The sequence below is a fragment of the Hyla sarda genome, chromosome 8 (assembly GCF_029499605.1).
Source record: "Hyla sarda isolate aHylSar1 chromosome 8, aHylSar1.hap1, whole genome shotgun sequence".
In the NCBI taxonomy this organism is placed as follows: domain Eukaryota; kingdom Metazoa; phylum Chordata; class Amphibia; order Anura; family Hylidae; genus Hyla; species Hyla sarda.
Genome location: NC_079196.1, coordinates 229,434,495 through 229,462,310, shown reverse-complemented (window position 1 = coordinate 229,462,310; position 27,816 = coordinate 229,434,495). Strand labels below are relative to the sequence as shown.

The 27,816-nt window shown below is 49.2% G+C and overlaps 1 protein-coding gene across 1 annotated transcript; it reads right to left on the bottom strand.

Annotated features, from left to right (window-relative positions):
* Positions 1–333: 333 nt before the first annotated feature.
* LOC130285362 (transmembrane protease serine 9-like) lies at positions 334–27,550 on the bottom strand. Its single transcript, XM_056536722.1, has 10 exons — positions 27,523–27,550; positions 26,548–26,749; positions 25,934–26,205; positions 25,072–25,241; positions 24,404–24,641; positions 24,076–24,159; positions 23,728–23,953; positions 23,366–23,637; positions 852–1,021; positions 334–612 (listed from the first exon to the last, which is right to left on the bottom strand). Exons 1-10 carry the CDS (start codon positions 27,548–27,550, stop codon positions 334–336), a joined length of 1,941 nt encoding a protein of 646 aa, XP_056392697.1.
* Positions 27,551–27,816: the final 266 nt, after the last annotated feature.

The window sequence follows — 27,816 nt, the reverse complement described above, 5'->3', positions numbered from 1 at the left end:
AATATGTCAACTTTAAGATGCAAGCATAAAGTAGAAATATTGTATATGTGAATCAATATATAATTTATTTGGGATGTCCATTTTCCTTATAAGCAAAGAGTTTCAAAACAAAAAAAAAATGCAACATTTTCACATTTTTTATAAAATTTTGGAATTTTTCACCAAGAAATTATGCAAAAATCGGCAAAAATTTACCACTAACATAAAGTAGAATATGTCACAAAAAACAATATCAGAAGCAAAATGAAAAGTAAAAGCATCCCAGAGTTATTAATGCTTAAAGTGACAGTGGTCAGATGTGCAAAAAATGCTTGGGTCCTTAAGGGGTTAATACTAAAGTCTGAAAACCATAAAACTCAAGGTTAGAAGTATCAGAGTCATCAGTTCTTGACCCAATTGCTTGGAGCTTCCATTTCCAGTTGGGCCACTTATAATTCCCAAATTAGTAAAATGAAGTTCTGAGATGTAGGCTTGTATCCATGTCTGGTAGGCCGTAGTTAGCGTGTAGACTCCGGGCCGGTGTGGAAGAGCACAGCCGTCACCAAAACTGACAATGCCCACCTGGTACCATGCACCATTTACTTTACACACCAAAGGTCCTCCAGAGTCTCCCTGTGTGAAAAAGACAGAAATGGTGACCACGTGGACTTGATGTGAGTTTCATCATCTTAGGTGACCATAGACCAATAAAATCCATGAGATTTCTTTACTAACCCCCTTTATATCCAAAAACACTCAATGTCAAAAAACACCGACATATAACTGGATGTTGCTAAATTCTCTTCTTATAGATGTCCATGGTGAGGGACTCTTTAAGGAGTAAAAAGAGAAATAATTATAAATGTGTGTACCTGGCAGGAATCCTTTGTCCCTTGTTTGTACCCGGCACAAATCATATCACGGTAGATGATGCTGACGCTCGCGCTCACACCGGAGTTTACGTGGTACATGGTATCACATGTCTTGTAGTCAATCAGTGGGGTCATCACCTCTTGTAGAGTCTGAGGATACTGGAGATTCACTGTGATATTACAGAGGAGATTGTGAGGCTTTTCTTCTGTACAAGCAAATATTCTGTATTCTTTAACGGGGTAGTCCAGTGGTAAAAAACTTATTCCCTATCCTAAGGATTGGGGATAAGTTTCAGATTGCGGGGGGTCCAACCGCTGGGGCCCCCCACAAACTCTCTGTACAGGGCCCCGGCTCGCTGGCCAGATAGCGCATGTTGATCACCGCATTAAGCAGCGGCCGACATGCCCCCTCAATACTGCGCTATGGCAGAGCCGGAGATTGCCCAAGGCAGCGCTCCAGCTGCCATAGAGTTGTATTGAGGGGGCGTGTCAGCCGCCACTTCGTGCAGTGGTCAACATGCCCCCTTCCCACGGGCTGTTCAGGCCCCGTACAGGAGATCGCGGGGGGGGCCCAGCGGTCGGACCCCCCTCGATCTGAAAGTATCCCCTATCCTTAGGATAGGGGATAAGCTTTTCATCACTGGATATCTCCTTTAAACTTTTGTTCAGCTCAGACCACTCAGTTTACCATACTTAATGAACAAATTGTCAAGGGTTTGGGGGTTAGGGCTTGTACCCTGCTCAGGATTTGAGATGAGCGAACTTTTCAAAAGTTTGGTTCTGCCGCTTCTGCAAAAAGTTCTAGTTCCGAACAAACTAGTTCTGCCCCTACCTTTACTTCATTAATAACCCACAAGCCCTGGATGACACTGTCTAAGCGCCCTAAAAACCCTGTATAACACTGTTAGGTCACCTGGGATGTATCTATGGACTCCTAAACAGTTTTTAAGGCAAAGTCAATTTTAAAGTTACAGCCACATGTCTGAATGTGGGTAAATGGATGGTACTGGGTGGTAAATAGCAGGTTTAATTAAAACTTACTGCACTAGGGTATTTTTTATACTTTGTTAAAGTGATGTCCAAAAATTCCCCATTTTTGGGAGTAGCAGCAGGTTTTGTGCCTGGAAAGTGAAGAAGCCTTTTTACAAGCTTTGAAAATTAATTCCCATTTTGGGGCCCATCAAAAGTATTGGAGTCCTAGAAAGTGCACAAAAGTGACACAAAACCCTCTATGCGGCTTCTTCACAATTAATGTAAAGCAAAAACCTGTCCAATAAAAATAGATTTTGCAGTGACAGAACAGATACAGAGTGCTCTCTGTTGCTTTACTACAATTATTACATATGTGGCTCATACTTCTGTCTGTTTTGGTCACTGCTAACTGTCCCTTACAGAGATCTTCACCTAACACCTGCTATCTCTACAATAGCTGATGAAGCTATGTGAATAGGCTTTTATAGTGATCACCCCTACACTGCCTTCTGATTAGTTTCGCTTGGGGTGTTGAAATGGGGAAGTAAATGGAACACTTACTGCACGGTTCCCTCTAAAAACTAAAGCTGACTGCTGGGGGTCTCGGCAGGGAGACACTTTGCAATTTACTTATTGTCAAGATGCCCTTTTTACCCTTTTTTTAGAAATTGTCCAAAGTGGAGAACCCTTTTAACCCCTTAACGACCATGATGTACATTTACATCATGACATGACCGATAGCATGATAGCAGCCGGGGACCCGCTAGTAGTGGCAGACATTAACCTCTCAGATACTGTGATCAATACAGATCACGGCATCTGCGGCAGTGCAACACTTATTATGCATGATCGGATCACCCGCAGCACTGCCGCGGGGATATGATCATCTGTAATGGCGGCCGAAGGTCCCCTCACCTGCCTCCGGCCATCTCCTGGGGTCTTCTGCTCTGTTCAGAGATCAAGCAGACCAGAGCAGAAGATGACCGATAATACTGATCAGTGCTATGCCCTATGCATGACTATTAAAGTGTAAAAAAAGAATAAAAAAGTAAAAAAAACATTTTTTTTTATTACAATTAAAAAGCGTAAAAAATCCCCTCCCCCCAATAAAAAGGTAAAACGTCCGTTTTTCCCATTTTACCCCCAAAAAGAATAAAAAACCAATCAGATTGCTTCTTTGATTTTTGAAAAGGCCACAATATAGAATAATTTAACTCATAAGTAGTGTTGAGCGGCATAGGCCATATTCGAATTCGCGAATATTCGCGAATATATGGGCGAATATTCGTCATATATTCGCGAATATTCGCTTAATCGTAATATTCTCGTTTTATTTTCGCATATGCGAATATTCGCGCATGCGAAAATTAACATAAGAGACAATTCGCATATGTGAAAATTAGCATATGCAAATTTTCGCATATGCGAAACTTTGCGCCCCAGTCTCACACAGTAGTATTAGAGCCTTCTTTACATCACATAAGCTGGAAGCAGAGAGGGATGATCACTGTGATGTGTACTGTGAAAAAAAATAAAAATAAACATATAATCGTGATTATGAATATATAGTGCTATATTCGCGAATATTCGCGAATTCGCGAATATGCGATATTCGCAAATAAAATTTGCATTGCCAATATTCGTGAGCAACACTACCCATAAGGCACAAATTGCATAAAATATAACTTTTACTAGATATTCATATAAACATAAAAAAAATGGATAATACAATCTAGTGGGGTTCAAAGTCAGATGGAGTAATCACAGTCTCCTTGATATGGAGGTCGGCCGGTCCACACTTGGTTCTTTATGAGGCAGTCACCGTATCGGCCGCTATGTAACTCTTACCGTATTTTTCGCCCTATAGGACGCTCTGGGATATAAGATGCACCCAATTTTAAATGAGGAAAATCTAGAATACAATGAAAAGTATGGGTCACAGTGATCTTCAACCAGCGTACCTCCAGATGTTGCAAAACTACAACTCCCAGCATGCCAGGATTTGTAGTTTTGCAACATCTGGAGGCCCGCAGGCTGAAGACCACTGGTATAGGAGGTTATACTCACCTGTCCCCGCCGCTCCGGACCCGTCCCCGCTCGTCACCGCTGCCCTGGATGTCGCCCTCCATCGCTGTCGCCGCGTCCCCGGGGTGTCCCCGTCGCTCCGAAACATCTCTGCTGCCCGGTATCCTCGCTCTCGGTCGCCGCCATCACGTTGCTACACACAACGCTCCTATTGGATGACGGGACGGCGTGCGCGACGACGTGATGACGACGAAGGAGAGCGCCGGCCATGCAGGGGATCCCGTCACGGAGAAGACACCAAGGAGGCAGGTAAGGTCCCTCCAGGTGCAGCCGAGTTAGTATCACTTTCGCTTCTGACGCGGCGGTCAGCTTTGATCGCCACCTCTGAAGGGTTAATACAGGGCATCACCGCGATCGGTGATGTCCTGTATTAGCCGTGGGTCCTGGCCGTTGATGGCCGCAGGGGCCGCCGCGATAGGTGTTTATTCGCCGTATAGGACGCACCAATTCCCCCCCCCAGTTTTGGGGAAGAAAATGTGCGTCTTATACGGCGAAAAAAACGGTATGTCAGAAAACCGCAATACTACCATTACATCTCCACATCCGTGAAAGGCACATTATAGCGGCATATCTACTTCACCTGATTTGTGAGAAGCATCATTCTTAAAGAGCCCAGTGAATGATATAGTGTAACCACAGGTCACATTTGTGAGTGTTCATCATTACACCTGTTATGCATGACTGCCATGCCCCATAATAATGTACCATTATGTTGTCCATGGGCCATGTTGAAATGTATAATTTGAGTGTACAGTGGTCCCTCAACATACGATGGTAATTCGTTCCAAACGACCCATCGTTTGTCGAATCCAGTCCTCTGCTGGGCTCTCCTGGTCTTCTCCGGTCCTCTGCTGTCTTCTCCAGTCCTCCGTTGTCTTCCGCAAGGCCTTACTGGGCCTATTGGATGACGGGACAGCGTGCGCAGCTTCGTATTGATGTCACCGGAGAGGGCCGAGAAGACACGGGAGGACCAGCGCTGGACCTGAAGGGCACCCCGGAGCATCGTGGAGGGGTAAGTAATACTTACCGCACCACACGGAGAACATTAAGCTGCTATCCGGCAGCAGCTTAAGCATTTTGCGCTGCCAGATAGCACTTAATGCGATGGCCCCGACATAAAAAATCATTGTATGTCGATTTGATCATATGTCAGGGCCATCGTATGTCAGGGGGGTCACTGTATAGTGTATCTTTATACCCTCAAACATCTGCAAACTGGTTTTGGTATTACCTTGGTCTATTTAACACTACTAACCTGCTGGACCCTTTGTGTACCTATATCTAGTGTTGCTTCTCATGATTTTTCTGTCTTAGTTTGACATTATTGTCATTGACTGACAACCACTGACGGTACCGGTGACTATTCTATTGACGGTGACTGTCATCTACTTTCCATCCTGCTGAGACTATTATTGATTTATTACTGTTATGTAGGCTATTCTTTCTCTCTGGCTCATGTGTATTGTCACATACCTTTCATCTCTCGTATTACATTGAACTATGGTAAGCATCATTTATGTGTCTCTACTTCTCCTCCACCCCTGATGAACCCACTGACAACACCTGGGAGAAACGCGTTGGAACATGGAGCATGAGAAATGTGTCACCGTAAGTTTATGTCTGTGTCTACATTCATTAATGTTTTAGAGCCATTCCCCCTATCCCTCCACACTTAGGTTGAGAATAAAGAATGTACGGAGGGTCCAGCACTTCGTTGCAAGCAGCTTTATTGAAGATACATCACACCATAAAAACGACAGTCAGTCAGACATGTTTCGAGCGCTTGCGCTCGAAACATGTCTGACTGACTGTCGTTTTTATGGTGTGATGTATTTTCAATAAAGCTGCTTGCAACGAAGTGCTGGACCCTCCGTACATTCTTTCTTCAACATTGGATGCCTTGCCGGGCACCGGTCCGAGCACCGTACATCAGGGAAGGTGAGCTGGATCACTCACTTGTTTGTTAGGTTGAGAATAGTCTTCATGCTAGGCAAGGATTAGTATCTGATAGGTACTCACCAGTTGTCACGATGCCGGCTGGCAGGTAGTGGATCCTCTGTGCCAGAGAGGGATTGGCGTGGACCGTGCTAGAGGATCGGTTCTAAGTCACTACTGGTTTTCACCAGAGCCCGCCGCAAAGCGGGATGGTCTTGCTGCGGCGGTAGTGACCAGGTCGTATCCCCTAGCAACGGCTCAACCTCTCTGGCTGCTGAAGATAGGCGCGGTACAAGGGAGTAGACAGAAGCAAGGTCGGACGTAGCAGAAGGTCGGGGCAGGCAGCAAGGATCGTAGTCAGGGGCAACGGCAGGAGGTCTGGAACACAGGCTAGGAACACACAAGGAAACGCTTTCACTGGCACTAAGGCAACAAGATCCGGCGAGGGAGTGAAGGGGAAGTGAGGTGATATAGGGAAGTGCACAGGTGTAAACACTAATTGGAACCACTGCGCCAATCAGCGGCGCAGTGGCCCTTTAAATCGCAAAGACCCGGCGCGCGCGCGCCCTAGGGAGCGGGGCCGCGCGCGCCGGGACAGAACTGACGGAGAGCGAGTCAGGTACGGGAGCCGGGGTGCGCATCGCGAGCGGGCGCTACCCGCATCGCGAATCGCATCCCGGCCAGAGGCGGTATCGCAGCGCCCCGGGTCCGTGGAACCGACCGGAGCGCTGCAGTGAGAGGAGTGTAGCGAGCGCTCCGGGGAGGAGCGGGGACCCGGAGCGCTCGGCGTAACAGTACCCCCCCCCTTGGGTCTCCCCCTCTTCTTGGAGCCTGAGAACCTGAGGACCAGACTTTTGTCCAGGATATTGTCCTCAGGTTCCCAGGACCTCTCTTCTGGACCACAACCCTCCCAATCCACTAAAAAGAAGGTTTTCCCTCTGACCTTTTTAGATGCTAAAATTTCTTTGACGGCGAAGATGTCCGAGGAGCCGGAGACAGGAGTGGGGGGAACAGATTTGGGAGAGAAACGGTTAATGATAAGTGGTTTAAGAAGAGAAACATGAAAGGCATTAGGAATACGAAGAGAAGGAGGAAGAAGAAGTTTGTAAGAGACAGGATTAATCTGGCGCAAAATCTTGAAAGGACCAAGATAGCGTGGTCCCAACTTATAGCTAGGGACACGGAAGCGGACATATTTGGCGGAGAGCCATACCTTGTCTCCAGGGGAAAAAATGGGAGGAGCTCTTCTTTTCTTATCCGCGAATCTCTTCATGCGTGAAGAAGCCTGTAAGAGAGAATTTTGGGTCTCTCTCCATATGATGGAGAGATCACGAGAAATTTCATCCACAGCGGGCAGACCAGAGGGCAAGGGGGTAGGGAGGGGGGGAAGAGGGTGACGGCCGTACACCACGAAAAATGGGGATTTGGAGGAAGATTCAGAGATTCTGAAATTATACGAGAATTCGGCCCAAGGTAGAAGATCTGCCCAGTCATCCTGGCGGGAGGAAACAAAATGTCGTAAATAGTCACCCAAGATCTGGTTAATTCTTTCTACTTGTCCATTGGATTGAGGATGGTATGCAGAAGAAAAATTTAACTTAATCTTGAGTTGTTTACAGAGAGCCCTCCAGAATTTAGACACAAATTGGACGCCTCTATCCGAGACGATCTGCGTAGGCAACCCGTGAAGACGAAAAATGTGTACAAAAAATTGTTTAGCCAACTGAGGCGCTGAAGGAAGACCAGGAAGAGGGATGAAATGTGCCATTTTGGAGAATCGATCAACGACCACCCAAATAACAGTGTTGCCATGGGATGGGGGTAAGTCAGTAATAAAATCCATACCAATCAGAGACCAAGGTTGTTCGGGAACAGGCAGAGGAAGAAGAAAACCAGCGGGCTTCTGGCGAGGAGTCTTATCCCGGGCACAGATAGTGCAGGCTCGCACAAAGTCCACCACATCAGTCTCTAGAGTCGGCCACCAATAGAAGCGAGAGATGAGTTGCACAGATTTCTTGATGCCCGCATGACCTGCGAGATGGGAGGAGTGACCCCATTTGAGGATTCCGAGGCGTTGGCGTGGAGAAACAAAGGTCTTTCCTGGTGGAGTTTGCCTGATGGAGGCTGGAGAAGTGGAAATCAGGCAGTCAGGAGGAATGATGTGTTGAGGAGAGAGTTCAATTTCAGAAGCATCTGAGGAACGAGAGAGAGCATCGGCCCTAATGTTCTTATCAGCAGGCCGAAAGTGAATTTCAAAATTAAATCGGGCAAAGAACAGAGACCACCTGGCCTGACGAGGATTCAGCCGTTGGGCAGACTCGAGGTATGAGAGGTTTTTGTGATCGGTGTAAATAATAACTGGAAATCTTGATCCCTCCAGCAGATGCCTCCATTCCTCAAGTGCTAATTTAATGGCTAGAAGCTCTCGATCCCCGATGGAGTAGTTCCTCTCCGCCGGAGAGAAGGTCCTAGAAAAAAAACCACAAGTAACAGCATGCCCGGAAGAGTTTTTTTGTAGAAGGACAGCTCCAGCTCCCACTGAGGAGGCATCAACCTCCAATAGGAAGGGTTTAGATGGGTCAGGTCTGGAGAGCACGGGAGCCGAAGAGAAGGCGGACTTGAGTCGTTTAAAGGCGTCTTCCGCTTGAGGAGGCCAAGACTTGGGATCGGCATTTTTTTTGGTTAAAGCCACAATAGGAGCCACAATGGTAGAAAAATGTGGAATAAATTGCCTGTAATAATTGGCGAACCCCAAAAAACGTTGGATGGCACGGAGTCCGGAGGGGCGTGGCCAATCTAAGACGGCAGAGAGTTTATCTGGATCCATTTGTAGTCCCTGGCCAGAGACCAAGTATCCTAGAAAAGGAAGAGATTGGCATTCAAACAGACATTTCTCAATTTTAGCATAGAGTTGATTGTCACGAAGTCTCTGAAGAACCATACGGACATGCTGGCGGTGTTCTTCTAGATTGGCCGAAAAAATTAGGATATCATCAAGATATACAACAACACAGGAGTATAGCAGATCACGAAAAATTTCATTAACAAAGTCTTGGAAGACAGCAGGGGCGTTGCACAGGCCAAAGGGCATGACCAGATACTCAAAGTGTCCATCTCTGGTGTTAAATGCTGTTTTCCACTCATCCCCCTCTCTGATGCGGATGAGGTTATAGGCGCCTCTTAAGTCCAATTTAGTAAAGATGTGGGCACCTTGGAGGCGATCAAAGAGTTCAGAGATGAGGGGTAAGGGGTAGCGGTTCTTAACCGTGATTTTATTAAGTCCGCGGTAGTCAATGCAAGGACGTAGAGAGCCATCTTTTTTGGACACAAAGAAAAATCCGGCTCCGGCAGGAGAGGAGGATTTACGGATAAAGCCCTTTTTTAGATTCTCCTGGACGTATTCAGACATGGCAAGAGTCTCTGGGGCAGAGAGAGGATAAATTCTGCCCCGGGGTGGAGTAGTGCCCGGGAGGAGGTCGATAGGACAATCATAAGGCCTGTGAGGAGGTAGAGTCTCCGCTTGTTTTTTGCAGAAAACATCCGCGAAGTCCATATAGGCCTTAGGGAGACCGGTTACTGGAGGAGGCACAGAGTTACGGCAAGGGTTACTGGGAACCGGTTTTAGACAGTCCTTGGAACAAGAGGGCCCCCAACTCTTGATCTCCCCAGTGGACCAATCCAGGGTTGGGGAATGAAGTTGAAGCCAGGGAAGTCCAAGGAGAATTTCCGAGGTGCAATTGGGGAGGACCAAAAGTTCAATCCTCTCGTGATGAGATCCGATGCTCATTAGAAGGGGCTCCGTGCGGAAACGTATGGAACAGTCCAATCTTTCATTGTTTATACAATTGATGTAAAGGGGTCTGGTGAGACTGGTCACTGGGATGTTGAACCTGTTGACGAGAGAGGCCAAAATAAAATTTCCTGCAGATCCAGAGTCTAAGAAGGCCACAGAAGAGAAGGAGAAGGCAGAGGCAGACATCCGCACAGGCACAGTAAGACGTGGAGAAGCAGAGTGGACATCGAGGATTGTCTCACCTTTGTGCGGAGTCAGGGTACGTCTTTCCAGGCGGGGAGGGCGGATAGGACAATCCCTCAGGAAGTGTTCGGTACTAGCACAGTACAGGCAGAGGTTCTCCATGCGGCGTCGTGTCCTCTCTTGAGATGTCAGGCGAGACCGGTCGACCTGCATAGCCTCCACGGCGGGAGGCACAGGAACAGATTGCAGGGAACCAGAGGAGAGAGGAGCCGAGGAGAAGAAACGCCTCGTGCGAACAGAGTCCATATCTTGGCGGAGCTCCTGACGCCTTTCGGAAAAACGCATGTCAATGCGAGTGGCTAGGTGAATAAGTTCATGAAGATTAGCAGGCATTTCTCGTGCGGCCAGAACATCTTTAATGTTGCTGGATAGGCCTTTTTTAAAGGTCGCGCAGAGGGCCTCATTGTTCCAGGATAATTCAGAAGCAAGAGTACGGAATTGTACGGCATACTCGCCAACGGAAGAATTACCCTGGACCAGGTTCAACAGGGCAGTCTCAGCAGAAGAGGCTCGGGCAGGTTCCTCAAAGACACTTCGAATTTCCGAGAAGAAGGAGTGTACAGAGGCAGTGACGGGGTCATTGCGGTCCCAGAGCGGTGTGGCCCAAGCCAGGGCTTTTCCAGACAGCAGGCTGACTACGAAAGCCACCTTAGACCTTTCAGTGGGGAACTGGTCCGACATCATCTCCAAGTGTAATGAACATTGGGAAAGGAAGCCACGGCAAAGCTTAGAGTCCCCATCAAATTTATCCGGCAAGGATAGTCGTAGTCCAGAAGCGGCCACTCGCTGCGGAGGAGGTACAGGAGCTGGCGGAGGAGATGGTTGCTGGAGCTGTGGTAGTAACTGTTGTAGCATAACAGTCAGTTGAGACAGCTGTTGGCCTTGTTGCGCAATCTGTTGTGACTGCTGGGCGACCACCGTGGTGAGGTCAGCGACAACTGGCAGAGGAACTTCAGCGGGATCCATGGCCGGATCTACTGTCACGATGCCGGCTGGCAGGTAGTGGATCCTCTGTGCCAGAGAGGGATTGGCGTGGACCGTGCTAGAGGATCGGTTCTAAGTCACTACTGGTTTTCACCAGAGCCCGCCGCAAAGCGGGATGGTCTTGCTGCGGCGGTAGTGACCAGGTCGTATCCCCTAGCAACGGCTCAACCTCTCTGGCTGCTGAAGATAGGCGCGGTACAAGGGAGTAGACAGAAGCAAGGTCGGACGTAGCAGAAGGTCGGGGCAGGCAGCAAGGATCGTAGTCAGGGGCAACGGCAGGAGGTCTGGAACACAGGCTAGGAACACACAAGGAAACGCTTTCACTGGCACTAAGGCAACAAGATCCGGCGAGGGAGTGAAGGGGAAGTGAGGTGATATAGGGAAGTGCACAGGTGTAAACACTAATTGGAACCACTGCGCCAATCAGCGGCGCAGTGGCCCTTTAAATCGCAAAGACCCGGCGCGCGCGCGCCCTAGGGAGCGGGGCCGCGCGCGCCGGGACAGAACTGACGGAGAGCGAGTCAGGTACGGGAGCCGGGGTGCGCATCGCGAGCGGGCGCTACCCGCATCGCGAATCGCATCCCGGCCAGAGGCGGTATCGCAGCGCCCCGGGTCCGTGGAACCGACCGGAGCGCTGCAGTGAGAGGAGTGTAGCGAGCGCTCCGGGGAGGAGCGGGGACCCGGAGCGCTCGGCGTAACACCAGTACACCAATCCCTCCCTATTGTCACGATGCCGGCTGGCAGGAGGTGGATCCTCTGTGCCAGAGAGGGATTGGCGTGGACCGTGCTAGTGGACCGGTTCTAAGTCACTACTGGTTTTCACCAGAGCCCGCCGCAAAGCGGGATGGTCTTGCTGCGGCGGTAGTGACCAGGTCGTATCCACTAGCAACGGCTCAACCTCTCTGGCTGCTGAAGATAGGCGCGGTACAAGGGAGTAGACAGAAGCAAGGTCGGACGTAGCAGAAGGTCGGGGGCAGGCGGCAAGGTTCGTAGTCAGGGTGGATAGCAGAAGTTCTGGTACACAGGCTTAGGACACACAAAACGCTTTCACTGGCACAAGGGCAACAAGATCCGGCAAGGGAGTGCATGGAAGGAGGTCAGATAAAGGCAGGGAGCAGATGGAAGCCAATTAAGCTAATTGGGCCAGGCACCAATCATTGGTGCACTGGCCCTTTAAGTCTCAGGGAGCTGGCGCGCGCGCGCCCTAGAGAGCGGAGCCGCGCGCGCCAGCACATGACAGCAGGGGACGGGAACGGGTAAGTGACCTGGGATGCGATTCGCGAGCGGGCGCGTCCCGCTGTGCGAATCGCATCCCCGACGGCCATGACAGTGCAGCGCTCCCGGTCAGCGGGACCGACCGGGGCGCTGCGGAGAGAGAGACGCCGTACGCACTCCGGGGAGGAGCGGGGACCCGGAGCGCTAGGCGTAACAGTACCCCCCCCTTAGGTCTCCCCTTCTCTTTGTCCGGTAACTGCCTCCCCTGGGATGAGGACACCGGGAAAGGATGGAGGGATTCCTCAACGGCAGGCAGTACAGCAGGAGTGGGAATGGGGAGGGAGGGCAGAGGGCGAGACCTGGCACGGGGCAGTGTGACACCAGGACGAGGGCCATGAGGAGGCACCGAGGCTTGCCTGACTGGACTGGGAGGGGGGGAGAGGCACTTCTTAAGGCGGGCAGAGTCCATAACGACCTTAGGGAGACCGGATACAGGAGGAACCACAGGGTCACAGCAGGGAGTACTGGTAACCGGTTTAAGGCAGTCCTTGAAGCAAGAGGTACCCCAGCTCTTGATCTCCCCTGTGGACCAATCCAGGGTTGGGGAATGGTGTAGAAGCCAGGGTAGTCCAAGGAGAACTTCAGAAGTGCAATTGGGGAGGACCAAAACTCAATTTTCTCATGATGAGGTCCGATGCACATTAGGAGGGGCTTCGTGCGGAAACGCACGGTGCAATCCAACCTGGCTCCGTTGACCGCGGAAATGTGGAGTGGCTTGACAAGACGGGTCACCGGGATGCGGAATTTATTCACCAAGGACTCCCGAATAAAATTCCCAGTGGCACCAGAGTCCAGGCAGGCCACGGCTGAGAGGGAAGAGCTGGCTGAAGGAGAAATCCGTACAGGCACCGTGAGACGTGGAGAAGCCGACTTAGTATCAAGAGACGCCACACCCACGAGAGCTGGGTGCGAGCGTGCGTTTCCCAGACGTGGAGGATGGATGGGGCAATCCACCAAAAAATGTTCGGTACTGGCACAGTACAGACAAAGATTCTCTTCCTTACGGCGATTCCTCTCTTCCAGGGTCAGGCGAGACCGATCCACTTGCATGGCCTCCTCGGCGGGAGGCCTAGGCACAGATTGCAATGGAGACTGTGGGAGAGGTGTCCAGAGATCTAAGTCTTTTTCCTGGCGGAGCTCTTGATGCCTCTCAGAAAAACGCATGTCAATGCGAGTGGCTAGATGAATGAGTTCATGCAGGTTGGTAGGAGTATCTCGTGCGGCCAGAACATCTTTAATGTTGCTGGATAGGCCTTTTTTAAAGGTCGCGCAGAGGGCCTCATTATTCCAGGAAAGTTCAGAAGCAAGAGTACGGAATTGTATGGCGTACTCGCCAACGGAAGAATTACCGTGGACCAGGTTCAACAGGGCAGTCTCAGCAGAAGAGGCTCGGGCAGGTTCCTCAAAGACACTTCGAATTTCCGAGAAGAAGGAGTGTACAGAGGCAGTGACGGGGTCATTGCGGTCCCAGAGCGGTGTGGCCCATGACAGGGCTTTTCCAGACAGAAGGCTGACTACGAAAGCCACCTTAGACCTTTCAGTAGGAAACTGATCCGACATCATCTCCAAATGCAGGGAACATTGCGAAAGAAAGCCACGGCAAAACTTAGAGTCCCCATTAAATTTGTCCGGCAAGGACAGGCGGAGGCTAGGAGTGGCCACTCGCTGCGGAAGAGGTGCAGGAGCTGGCGGAGGAGATGGTTGCTGCTGCTGTAGCTGAGACTGAATCTGCTGTAGCTGCGACTGGAGTTGCTGAGTCATGGTGGTCAAGTACGACAGCTGGTGGTCTTGTTGGGCAATCTGTCGGGCTTGCTGGGCGACCAGTGTGGGGAGGTCGGCGACAACAGGCAGAGGAACTTCAGCGGGATCCATGGCTGGATCTACTGTCACGATGCCGGCTGGCAGGAGGTGGATCCTCTGTGCCAGAGAGGGATTGGCGTGGACCGTGCTAGTGGACCGGTTCTAAGTCACTACTGGTTTTCACCAGAGCCTGCCGCAAAGCGGGATGGTCTTGCTGCGGCGGTAGTGACCAGGTCGTATCCACTAGCAATGGCTCAACCTCTCTGGCTGCTGAAGATAGGCGCGGTACAAGGGAGTAGACAGAAGCAAGGTCGGACGTAGCAGAAGGTCGGGGGCAGGCGGCAAGGTTCGTAGTCAGGGTGGATAGCAGAAGTTCTGGTACACAGGCTTAGGACACACAAAACGCTTTCACTGGCACAAGGGCAACAAGATCCGGCAAGGGAGTGCATGGAAGGAGGTCAGATAAAGGCAGGGAGCAGATGGAAGCCAATTAAGCTAATTGGGCCAGGCACCAATCATTGGTGCACTGGCCCTTTAAGTCTCAGGGAGCTGGCGCGCGCGCGCCCTAGAGAGCGGAGCCGCGCGCGCCAGCACATGACAGCAGGGGACGGGAACGGGTAAGTGACCTGGGATGCGATTCGCGAGCGGGCGCGTCCCGCTGTGCGAATCGCATCCCCGACGGCCATGACAGTGCAGCGCTCCCGGTCAGCGGGACCGACCGGGGCGCTGCGGAGAGAGAGACGCCGTACGCACTCCGGGGAGGAGCGGGGACCCGGAGCGCTAGGCGTAACACCTATCAAGGAAACTGTGATTACTCCATCTGACTTTGAACTAGTGTTAGTTACACATCATCCGCAAAGAGCAAAACTTTATGGCCCAGATTTATCTAAGAACGTCTACGGTAGAGCTATTACCCAACGTTTATTTTGGTGGTTGGATTTGTCTAGTGTGCGTCTTATTTATCAAGAAGGCGCAGCAGGATGATGAATTTTGCGCAGCTCTGCTGCGGTGGGAAAAGCTCTACCGCATAAACTTCTTCTAGACGCTTGTGAGGGAGGGAAGTAGACTCTTCCGGGTCCTGAATTTGGCAGGTTTGGTGTTTCTGCTTTCACAGAGCTGCCGGGACATTTTTACTAGCATTTTAGATGCTACAATCAAATTTTATTGCGGTGTCTAAGGAGTTAAAGCTGGGCATCACTGTGATCGGTGATGTCTGGCATTAGAGATGGGTCCTGGTGGCAGATAGCCGATAGGACCACCCAGCTATGACCCGCGTTCAGCTCCTGAGCAGGTGTCATAGAAGGGGAGCGGGACTCTATCCCCCACAAGAGGTTAAAGGTTGAATTGCGGAAGGTTGAAGTGATTCTCGCGCCTACTGTTAGGCGGTGTAGCTTTGCACCTAAAAAAGTACCTTTGCGCACAAAATAGCTACTTTTGACAAAAGTCGCAAATGATAAATATGTGACCCCTGCATGGTTAAAAAGAAAAAGTTCTAGGGGTAGGCAAAAAGAGTAAAACTGTCTATATCAAAAGACGCATAAAATTAGTGTCACGATGCCGGCTGGCAGGTAGTGGACCCTCTGTGCCAGAGAGGGATTGGCGTGGACCGTGCTAGTGGACCGGTTCTAAGCCACTACTGGTTTTCACCAGAGCCCGCCGCAAAGCGGGATGGTCTTGCTGCGGCGGTAGTGACCAGGTCGTATCCACTAGCAACGGCTCACCTCTCTGGCTGCTGAAGATAGGCGCGGTACAAGGGAGTAGGCAGAAGCAAGGTCGGACGTAGCAGAAGGTCGGGGCAGGCAGCAAGGATCGTAGTCAGGGGCAACGGCAGAAGGTCTGGAAACACAGGCAAGGAACACACAAGGAACGCTTTCACTGGCACTAAGGCAACAAGATCCGGCAAGGGAGTGCAAGGGAAGTGAGGTAATATAGGGAAGTGCACAGGTGAAAACCCTAATTGGAACCACTGCGCCAATCAGCGGCGCAGTGGCCCTTTAAATCGCAGAGACCCGGCGCGCGCGCGCCCTAGGGAGCGGGGCCGCGCGCGCCGGGACAGAACAGACGGGGAGCGCATCGCGAGCGGGCGCTACCCGCATCGCGAATCGCATCCCGGCTGGCAGCGGGATCGCAGCGCCCCGGGTCAGAGGACGTGACCGGAGCGCTGCAGCGGAGGGAGTGAAGCGAGCGCTCCGGGGAGGAGCGGGGACCCGGAGCGCTCGGCGTAACAGTACCCCCCCCCTTGGGTCTCCCCCTCTTCTTGGAGCCTGAGAACCTGAGGAGCAGACTTTTGTCAAGGATGTTGTCCTCAGGTTCCCAGGATCTCTCTTCAGGACCACAACCCTCCCAGTCTACTAAAAAAAAATTTTTCCCTCTGACCTTTTTGGCAGCCAAAATTTCCTTGACCGAGAAGACGTCCGAGGAGCCGGAAACAGGAGTGGGAGGAACAGATTTGGGAGAAAAACGGTTGAGGATGAGTGGTTTGAGAAGAGAGACGTGAAAGGCATTAGGGATACGAAGAGAAGGAGGAAGAAGAAGTTTATAAGAGACAGGATTAATTTGACACAAAATTTTGAAAGGACCAAGATAGCGTGGTCCCAACTTGTAGCTAGGGACACGGAAGCGGACATATTTAGCGGAGAGCCATACCTTGTCTCCAGGGGAAAAAACGGGGGGAGCTCTTCTTTTCTTATCCGCGAACCTCTTCATGCGTGAAGAAGCCTGTAAGAGAGAATTTTGGGTCTCTCTCCATATAATGGAAAGGTCACGAGAAATTTCATCCACAGCGGGCAGACCAGAGGGCAAGGGGGTAGGGAGGGGGGGAAGAGGGTGACGGCCGTACACCACGAAAAATGGGGATTTGGAGGAAGATTCAGAGACCCTGAAGTTATACGAGAATTCGGCCCATGGAAGGAGATCTGCCCAGTCATCCTGGCGGGAGGAAACAAAATGTCGCAAATAATCACCCAGGATCTGGTTAATTCTTTCTACTTGTCCATTGGACTGGGGATGATATGCAGAGGAAAAATTTAATTTAATCTTGAGTTGTTTACAGAGAGCCCTCCAGAATTTAGACACGAATTGGACCCCTCTATCCGAGACAATCTGCGTAGGCAACCCGTGAAGACGAAAAATGTGTACAAAAAATTGTTTAGCCAACTGAGGCGCAGAAGGAAGACCAGGAAGAGGGATGAAATGTGCCATTTTGGAGAATCGATCAACGACCACCCAAATAACGGTGTTGCCACGGGAAGGGGGTAAATCAGTAATAAAATCCATACCAATCAGAGACCAAGGCTGTTCGGGGACAGGCAGAGGATGAAGAAAACCAGCGGGCTTCTGGCGAGGAGTCTTATCCCGGGCACAGATAGTGCAGGCTCGCACAAAGTCCCCAACATCCGTCTCCAGAGTCGGCCACCAATAGAAGCGGGAGATGAGTTGCACAGATTTCTTGATGCCCGCATGACCTGCGAGATGGGAGGAGTGACCCCATTTGAGGATTCCGAGGCGTTGGCGTGGAGAAACAAAGGTCTTTCCTGGAGGAGTCTGCCTGATGGAGGCAGGAGAAGTGGAGATCAGGCAGTCAGGTGGAATGATGTGTTGCGGAGGGAGATCAACTTCTGAGGCATCCGAGGAACGAGAGAGAGCATCGGCCCTAATGTTCTTATCGGCAGGACGAAAGTGAATCTCAAAATTAAATCGGGCAAAGAACAGAGACCACCGGGCCTGGCGAGGATTCAGCCGTTGGGCAGACTGGAGGTAGGAGAGGTTCTTGTGGTCGGTGTAGATAATAACAGGAAATCTTGATCCCTCCAGCAGATGCCTCCATTCCTCAAGTGCTAATTTAATGGCTAGAAGCTCTCGATCCCCGATGGAGTAGTTCCTCTCCGCTGGAGAGAAGGTCCTAGAGAAAAAACCACAAGTGACAGCATGCCCGGAAGAATTTTTTTGTAGAAGAACAGCTCCAGCTCCCACTGAGGAGGCATCAACCTCCAATAGGAAGGGTTTGGAAGGGTCAGGTCTGGAGAGCACGGGAGCCGAAGAAAAGGCAGACTTGAGTCGTTTAAAGGAGTCTTCTGCTTGAGGAGGCCAGGACTTGGGATCAGCATTTTTTTTGGTTAAAGCCACGATAGGAGCCACAATGGTAGAAAAATGTGGAATAAATTGCCTGTAATAATTGGCGAACCCCAAAAAGCGTTGGATAGCACGGAGTCCGGAGGGGCGTGGCCAATCTAAGACGGCAGAGAGTTTGTCTGGATCCATCTGTAGTCCCTGGCCAGAGACCAAATATCCTAGAAAAGGAAGAGATTGGCATTCAAACAGACATTTCTCAATTTTGGCATAGAGTTGGTTGTCACGAAGTCTCTGAAGAACCATACGGACATGCTGGCGGTGTTCTTCTAGATTGGCAGAAAAAATTAGGATATCGTCCAGATATACAACAACACAGGAGTATAACAGATCACGAAAAATTTCATTGACAAAGTCTTGGAAGACGGCAGGGGCATTGCACAGTCCAAAGGGCATGACCAGATACTCAAAGTGTCCATCTCTGGTGTTAAATGCCGTTTTCCACTCGTCCCCCTCTCTGATGCGGATGAGGTTATAGGCGCCTCTTAAGTCCAATTTAGTGAAGATGTGGGCACCTTGGAGGCGATCAAAGAGTTCAGAGATGAGGGGTAAGGGGTAGCGGTTCTTAACCGTGATTTTATTAAGACCGCGGTAGTCAATGCAAGGACGTAGGGAGCCATCTTTTTTGGACACAAAGAAAAATCCAGCTCCGGCAGGAGAGGAGGATTTACGGATAAAGCCCTTTTTTAGATTCTCCTGGACGTATTCGGACATGGCAAGAGTCTCTGGGGCAGAGAGAGGATAAATTCTGCCCCGGGGTGGAGTAGTACCCGGGAGGAGGTCGATAGGGCAATCATAAGGCCTGTGAGGAGGTAGAGTCTCAGCTTGTTTTTTGCAGAAAACATCCGCGAAGTCCATATAGGCCTTAGGGAGACCGGTTACTGGAGGAACCACAGAGTTACGGCAAGGGTTACTGGGAACCGGTTTTAGACAGTTCTTGGAACAAGAGGACCCCCAACTCTTGATCTCCCCAGTGGACCAATCCAGGGTTGGGGAATGAAGTTGAAGCCAGGGAAGTCCAAGGAGAATCTCCGAGGTGCAATTGGGGAGGACCAAAAGTTCAATCCTCTCATGATGAGATCCGATGCTCATAAGAAGGGGCTCCGTGCGGAAACGTATGGTACAGTCCAATCTTTCATTATTTACACAATTGATGTAGAGGGGTCTGGCGAGACTGGTCACCGGGATGTTGAACCTGTTGACGAGAGAGGCCAAAATAAAATTTCCTGCAGATCCAGAGTCCAAGAAGGCCACTGTAGAGAAGGAGAAGGCAGAGGCAGACATCCGCACTGGCACAGTAAGACGTGGAGAAGCAGAGTAGACATCAAGGACTGTCTCACCTTTGTGCGGAGTCAGCGTACGTCTTTCCAGGCGGGGAGGACGGATAGGACAATCCCTCAGGAAGTGTTCGGTACTAGCACAGTACAGGCAGAGGTTCTCCATACGGCGTCGTGTCCTCTCTTGAGGTGTCAGGCGAGACCGGTCGACCTGCATAGCCTCCACGGCGGGAGGCACAGGAACAGATTGCAGGGGACCAGAGGAGAGAGGAGCCGAGGAGACGAAACGCCTCGTGCGAACAGAGTCCATATCTTGGCGGAGTTCCTGACGCCTTTCAGAAAAACGCATGTCAATGCGAGTGGCTAGGTGAATAAGTTCATGTAGATTAGCAGGAATTTCTCGTGCGGCCAGAACATCTTTAATGTTGCTGGATAGGCCTTTTTTGAAGGTCGCGCAGAGGGCCTCATTATTCCAGGACAATTCTGAAGCAAGTGTACGGAATTGTACGGCATACTCGCCAACGGAAGAATTACCCTGGACCAGGTTCAACAGGGCAGTCTCAGCAGAAGAGGCTCGGGCAGGTTCCTCAAAGACACTTCGGATTTCCGAGAAGAAGGAGTGTACAGAGGCAGTGACGGGGTCATTGCGGTCCCAGAGCGGTGTGGCCCATGACAGGGCTTTTCCGGACAGAAGACTGACTACGAAAGCCACCTTAGACCTTTCAGTGGGAAACAGGTCCGACATCATCTCCAGATGCAGGGAACATTGGGAAAGAAAGCCACGGCAAAACTTAGAGTCCCCATCAAATTTATCCGGCAAGGATAAGCGTATCCCAGGAGCGGCCACTCGCTGCGGAGGAGGTGCAGGAGCTGGCGGAGGAGATGACTGCTGAAGCTGTGGTAGCAACTGTTGTAGCATAACGGTCAGTTGAGACAGCTGTTGGCCTTGTTGCGCTATCTGTTGTGACTGCTGGGCGACCACCGTGGTGAGGTCAGCGACAACTGGCAGAGGAACTTCAGCGGGATCCATGGCCGGATCTACTGTCACGATGCCGGCTGGCAGGTAGTGGACCCTCTGTGCCAGAGAGGGATTGGCGTGGACCGTGCTAGTGGACCGGTTCTAAGCCACTACTGGTTTTCACCAGAGCCCGCCGCAAAGCGGGATGGTCTTGCTGCGGCGGTAGTGACCAGGTCGTATCCACTAGCAACGGCTCACCTCTCTGGCTGCTGAAGATAGGCGCGGTACAAGGGAGTAGGCAGAAGCAAGGTCGGACGTAGCAGAAGGTCGGGGCAGGCAGCAAGGATCGTAGTCAGGGGCAACGGCAGAAGGTCTGGAAACACAGGCAAGGAACACACAAGGAACGCTTTCACTGGCACTAAGGCAACAAGATCCGGCAAGGGAGTGCAAGGGAAGTGAGGTAATATAGGGAAGTGCACAGGTGAAAACCCTAATTGGAACCACTGCGCCAATCAGCGGCGCAGTGGCCCTTTAAATCGCAGAGACCCGGCGCGCGCGCGCCCTAGGGAGCGGGGCCGCGCGCGCCGGGACAGAACAGACGGGGAGCGAGTCAGGTAGGGGAGCCGGGGTGCGCATCGCGAGCGGGCGCTACCCGCATCGCGAATCGCATCCCGGCTGGCAGCGGGATCGCAGCGCCCCGGGTCAGAGGACGTGACCGGAGCGCTGCAGCGGAGGGAGTGAAGCGAGCGCTCCGGGGAGGAGCGGGGACCCGGAGCGCTCGGCGTAACAATTAGCTAAATATGCTGCTTGCACCTGAACTGCGCCAAAACATAGACAAAAAAAAAAATGCTCTAAAAGCAATGATAAATCTCCCCCTATATTCCTTGTGTCTTACTTTAACACCAGTAATATCCGGGCTATTACGTATAAGACAATACAGAAATATGGGTGCACTACTGTGGTAGATGTATACAGTGACATTGGCTATCCCTCAACACTGATGTTAAAATTGAGACATTCACCAGTATATCCTTATATGAAGGACACACCAGAGCCCGCACACCAATGCCAAGGTTTCTCAAATGGCGCGGGACCTAGCGCTAATCCTACCTGTGCGTGATAAGCAAAACAGGGGCCAGTGGGCAATTACAGCAGCATTAGGCCAACTCACAGACTCCTCCCAGGTACCCTCCAGTGTGGCTGAGCACACATACAATGAGAGGAGAGAGGCAAGCTGCAAGCCCCACCTGAGTTGGCTAATATAGGTGCCTGGCCTCACAGGTGCTACCCTAATGCTGCCTGGAAGATATTCAAGGCGCATTACATATGAAGTTTAGTAGTTTACACACCTCCAAGTATAAAATGGCTGGAGGTGCTCAACCCCGAATGCGGTTGTGCATTTATACTGGGGGAGCAGATCCTGCCCTTGTAGTCCATTGCTAGGGGCGATCCCCAGCATAAAAATGCATAAGAGCTGCAAGGGGTTCTATACATAGTACAAATAGTAATGGGAACAAGGGACACCCCTGACGTGTTCCATTGTGGATGTGCAATTTTGGAGAAGTAGCATGAGGAAGTTTAATTTGAGAAGAAGGGAGGGTGTATAGGTGTTTTATAGCCAATAGGAAGGAGTCGGAGAAACCATATGCACCAAGCATAGACATCATAAATTAATAGACTTAGTAATAGTGCTGTAGATTTCGACTTATGTAGAATATCTATAAGATTTATGGTGCGTCTGGTATTATCTCCAGGCTGCCTATGTATAGTGAAGCTATGGTCCTTATTTATTAAAGGAAAACTGTCAGATTGCTCCCCCCCCCCCCCCCCGCACTAACCAGTGACACTAGCTGATAGTGTGGGGGACGCTGATCAGTTTGATGCTTACTGTGCCCAGATCCGATTGGCCTTTCGTTTTTCCCTATATGCTTATTGAGTACTAACTGGCACAGGTGGCATTAACTGGCACTCTGATGTCACCGCCCCCTCCCATAGACTTGCATTGAGGGGGTGGGGCGGGGCATCCTGAGGGGGCAGGGCTATGACGTCACGAACTCCCGGCTCTGGCTCCAGTGTTCAGAACAGTTTGTTCCAAACGCTGCGCAGCAGAGTACCCCTTTAAACCATTCCTTATCAAGACTATATTTTTAAGAGTTCTCAAAGAAGGATGATCCACTCAATGTTTCTCTAACCATAGTAGTTTTTTCTCAAGGTCAGAGTAAGGCATTTCTTTTAATACAGGAAGCCAAAGAGATACAGTTACCCCTGAAGAATATTTTATGGGTTTCCCATAAGGTTAAAATAGAAGAAAATTTAACTATTAAAGTTCCTGTCAAAATAATCCCTGAGACCTGCTGCAAGGGTCTCCCTGTGCTCTTCTTTTTTAATTAAAGATTCATTGAGCCTCCAGTGACATTATTTTTGTGGGGTAGAAGCTGGTGTGACAGGAGCGTGATCTGACCACGTTATTGGATGAATTTTTGTTTTATCAATTATTCCAAGTCCCAGAAGGTTTCCTATAAACATATCAATTCTAGTTTGAGTGGAATGGGGGTGTGGAAGGAACGTGAATTACTTACTCTTAGGGTTAGAAATTCTCCATTGGTCGAAAAGATGAAATTCCCTTATAAGTTTACGAAAAACTGTAGAAAGCCGTATGGCTGTAGGGGAAGGAGTGGGATGTAAAACTGATTGTCTAACAGAGTCGAAAAGGGGACATTAAAGTCACCCCTATAATTAATGTGGTAGGGAGCATAGAGTTAAGTTTCGTTAAGACCCTATTGAAGAAAGCAATCTGAGTAGTGTTTGGAGTATATAAGTTACAAATTGTAATAGGAGTGTTGGACAATTTGCCAATTAGGGTCTGCATAAGTGGAGGATATTTAGAGAGGGCAAGTACGAGAAATCAAGATAGCAACCCCCCTCCCCCCAATTCCTATCTTGGGTAACCGGGCAAATTTAAATGAGCAGGATTCGTCATGATGAGTTTCCTTTTATGAGCTTTCTAATGAAAAAAATTTGATTATATCACAAAACTTCAAGAAAATCATGACTGGAGACTCACCCCCAGATTTGACGCTTCCCCAGCCAGTTACCCAACAGTTCATGCCAGTAGGAAACATGACAGTAGTAGATGGCAGACAGATAGGCATTATGTACTTGGTGTAGGTGACTGGGCTCCTCAGCTGGATAAGGGCAATGTCTCCACTACTAGCTGTCAATGTAAATGTGGGGTGAGTGATAATTCGCTGTACATTGGCATAGTCTTCATGGTCATCAATCATGGACAGTCGGTATTCTCCCACCACGACAGTATAATAGTTCACATTGATAGAACTGCAAAAAAGAAAGGAAACATGATTAATAATATAAAGTATAGAGACTTTACCCAGTGTGTGATGGGAAATAGAATACATTGTCACTTACTATTTAAAGCAATGAGCAGCAGTCAGGACCCACTGGTTGGAGATTAAGGACCCTCCACAGAGATGAGATCCCTGGTACCGCAGACTGACCTGCCAGGGCCATTCACCATCTACAGCGTCTGTGCCCCCTACAATCCGGTTATTGACCATCGGAGAGCCGCACACAGGACTGAGGGATGAGGTGTTGTTGACTTGTTTAGGAGAGGTTTGGAGGTCAGGACTGGTTACTGGAATAACATAGAACAGACATGGCATTATTACAGTGATAAAATATGCAACAATATGATGTAATATAATGCTTGATGATGAGATCCCTGGTACCGCAGACTGACCTGCCAGGGCCATTCACCATCTACAGCGTCTGTGCCCCCTACAATCTGGTTACTGACCATCGGAGAGCTGCACACAGGACTGAGGGATGGGGTGTAGTTGACTTGGTACAGACATGAAAATATTACGATGACAAATTATATCGAACAACTGAGACGGGACAAATGAAATTCTGAAAAATGGAAATGCCAATGGTTGAGCTTCCTACCATAGAGCTATACCAACCATTAATGAAGGATAAGGTATGGGTCCACATGTCACGCCTGTTACCCTATACCATCATACACAGGCTGTAATAAACATTCATACAGTGCAGGTCACCAATAATAGTAGTATCTCCTCCTTACCTGTTGATGATGTAGAGATCTGATTTCCTGTTCCACACTCAAGAGATGGCGGAGGTATATTTGGGAGGTTACTGAAGGTCACATCTGACACGTAGGTTTGGATCCAGGATGAATAGGCTGATACCAGTGTGTACACTCCAGGACGGTTCATCACAGCGCATCTATATCCCCAACTTACAACTCCAGCTTGGTACCAGGCGCCCTGCACCTTACATACCAGGGGTCCCCCGGAGTCTCCCTGGAAGACATCAATAACTCTACAGGAATTCTCACTAATAGATGAATAGTATCAGATCACAATTTTTGGAACATGTCTTGATAATAATCTGGTGGATGGACCGTAGGAAGGTCATAATGAATGTTCTGAAGGCGACAACCACCATTGTACCATCTGTAAATATCCATTGATTTATTTTCTTTGTCCTGCCCAGAAACCTTCCGTTATTTGGTTTAGTAAGGGACAAGGAAGATGGAACCTCACTATAATAATAAATGTCACTGTAGAAAAGTAGAGATAAAGCGAGAGTTCTGCGCGTAGACATGTACAGGCTGCTATAGCTTATATTGAGTCAACCAATCATTATTCATCTCACAGTTCACTTACAGGTAGGTCTGATAGACGGGGGTGGCCTCAATAATCATCACACAAAATAAAAGTTTCTACCTACCTGGCAGGAGTCCTTGCCTCCATCTGCATAACCAGCACATATCATGTCATCCAGGATGATGAAGACGTTACTGCTGGTGGTGGAGCCCACATGATAGAGTCCATCACATGTTACTCTGTCAATGATGGGAGTCATCACCTCCTGGAGGGTCATGGGGGATGGTAAATTTACTAGGAAATTGGAGAATTGGTGAGAATTTGTGAATCTGAATCAGGTGAAACCCTGGAATAATCTTCCTAACAACAAGGAAATGAAAACATTAAAGTCCAGTCAACACCTACAAAATAGGAATATGACTCCATCCTATATACTGTAACTTCTTATCATCGCATCCGACAGAACAAAAAGCAATATGCCTCCAAATTACAACTATGTGGACATTTAGTATGGACCAATGAAATTCTGCGGGGGGCTATATTTCATTTTCATAGAGCTGAGTGGTCATAACAAACAGTAATAAACTATGTGGTTGAGAGGATGACTCTTGTAGAGACCTAGATAGACACCTAGTGAGGCTTCTTCACTTGCTTTCTACACTATGTCCTCCCACTGGCCATAGACCAAGGCTGGACAGATGCTCCTGGCTCATAAACTATTTTTTCAAATGCCAGTCACTGACTAAGCCTGCTCCTCGTGAAGGGATATGCTGTGAAATTCTGTGAGATTGTGTGTGGTGTCTTTTTAAAAATCTCAATGTTCCTGAGAGCCTGCCCCTCACACAGACCTTGGTTCAGATGCCTCATTTACAACCCCGATGTCACCTTTTATTGTCTTCACAAGCCACAGGTGCCCCTTTTGTGGCTCTTAGAGCATTGCTAGTCAGTGTCTGCTTTGATGGAGCTGGTGCCAGTTTGTCTCTCACCTCCTGAATATATTGTGCCCCATCCAGTGACCCAGCATTCCATGCCACAGGGGAAGATGACAGAGGCCGAGGGCAGACAGATGGGCATGATGTACTTGGTGTAGGTGACAGGGCTGGAGAGCTTCAGTAAGGCGATGTCCCCTTTGCTTCCAACACCTGTATACAGCGGGTGTACGATGATATTGCTAACATTAGAGATGACTGTATGATTATCCGCCTTTAGTAACTGGTATTTCCCCAAATATATGATGTATTTTTGTGGATTGACAGATCTAGGAATGATATGATAGAATATGATGAACATATAAAAGACACAATAATATACAATATACGTTATATGAAGTAGGTCCCTGACCAACGAATATATTTAAAAATCGGCCTATGTAAATATTACAATACCTAAATAATACTCCCATACAGTGTCCACATAAAACTGCCATACAGTATACAAATAATACCACACAATAGCCCTTATTTACTATTGTAAACCAGACCCATTATGTCCAGTTGTGCACCAGATTCTGGCGCATTGTGCCAGAAATTCTTTCTGCGCCAGAAATTCTATGAAGTTTTCTCCATGTTGTACCCGGTGCCCCGGTCATTGTTCTTCTCACCTTTGGAAGCAATGAGCTGCGGACATCACCCACTGGCTGGAGATCAGGCTCCCCCCACATGTAAAGTTACCCAAATAAATCAGGCTGATCTGCCAGGGCCATTCTCCATCCACAGCGTTGGTGCCCCCGACTATCCTGCTGGAGATCAGCGGGGAGCCGCACACCGGGGGGGACGAGGTTGTGCCGACAGAAAAAGGCCGAGCTGTAGAATCACAGAGAACAGAGGGTTCATGACAAGTTTTATGGTGTCATTATTATTTCTATTTTTTACTATATAATTGTGTACATACTGAAAAATATGGTAAAAATATATAAGTCCATAGACCGATGACCAGAACTTCAAGGTCAAGGAAGTTTTTGCTTTGAAAAGGATCCTAGGTGAAACCTCCATAAAGACATGGATAACACAGTTACCCATAAATGTTTGTGCTCTGTACAGTTCTGGAAATAACATGAGCAATGCGCTGCACTACAGTAAAACACCAGATAAACCAACAGGGATTCCAGTAAAGTGTCCTTTCTCTGGGGTGCCAGGTGTACAGTTCTGGATATTCATCCAAAAATATGGACACTGCACTACAGTAAAGCGCCAGATAAACCAACAGGGATACTGGTAAAGTGACAGGTGACAGGTGGATATATGCAGAAAGAAGGTTCCAATAGTAAAAATTTCCATACAATAGGAAGAGAAACAGGGGCGTATCACAGAACGACAGGCTGTTTCGCATCATTGACGTGAAACAGCCTGTCGTTCAGTGATATGCCCCTACTCGTGGCTCCGAGCCTCTCTCCTTCTCTGCACCAGGTGAAGTCCCTTTGTCAGATGCCTAAAGTTTTCATCAGTTCCAGGGTATTTCTTTCTATTGTATGGAACAGTTCTGGATAGTATGTTGCCTTTAGAGAAGACACCAATGAGAATTTAAGAAATGAAAAACACAAAAACTAAGAAGAACTGAACCAGGAGATGTTACTCACCGATGAAGATCATTAAGGCTAGAAACATTCTCGAATCTCTGCTCCGCGGCACCAATCTTGTGACCTCGTATAGAGAACCACACAGTGAAACAAAGTCATGTGAACATATAACCCCTACATGTGAATTAATGATCACTTCTTCCTGTTCAGCAACTAGATGTTGTGACTTCTTTAAATTAACAGCTAAAAATGTAACACGTGTAAATCTCGAAAGACAAGTTTTTACCAAGGTTATAATGAAAATATTACAATCCACAAAGAACTAGCAAAAAAAAAAAAAAGTTATTTTACGAA

Coding starts and splice junctions, on each gene's coding strand:
- LOC130285362 (XM_056536722.1), bottom strand. CDS start 27,550: ATGTTTCTAGCCTTAATGATCTTCATCG. Junction 24,642..25,071: donor GAGGCAAGGACTCCTGCCAG/GTAGGTAGAAAC, acceptor GATGTCTTCCAG/GGAGACTCCGGGGGACCCCT. Junction 24,160..24,403: donor GATCTCTACATCATCAACAG/GTAAGGAGGAGA, acceptor GTCTGTACCAAG/TCAACTACACCCCATCCCTC.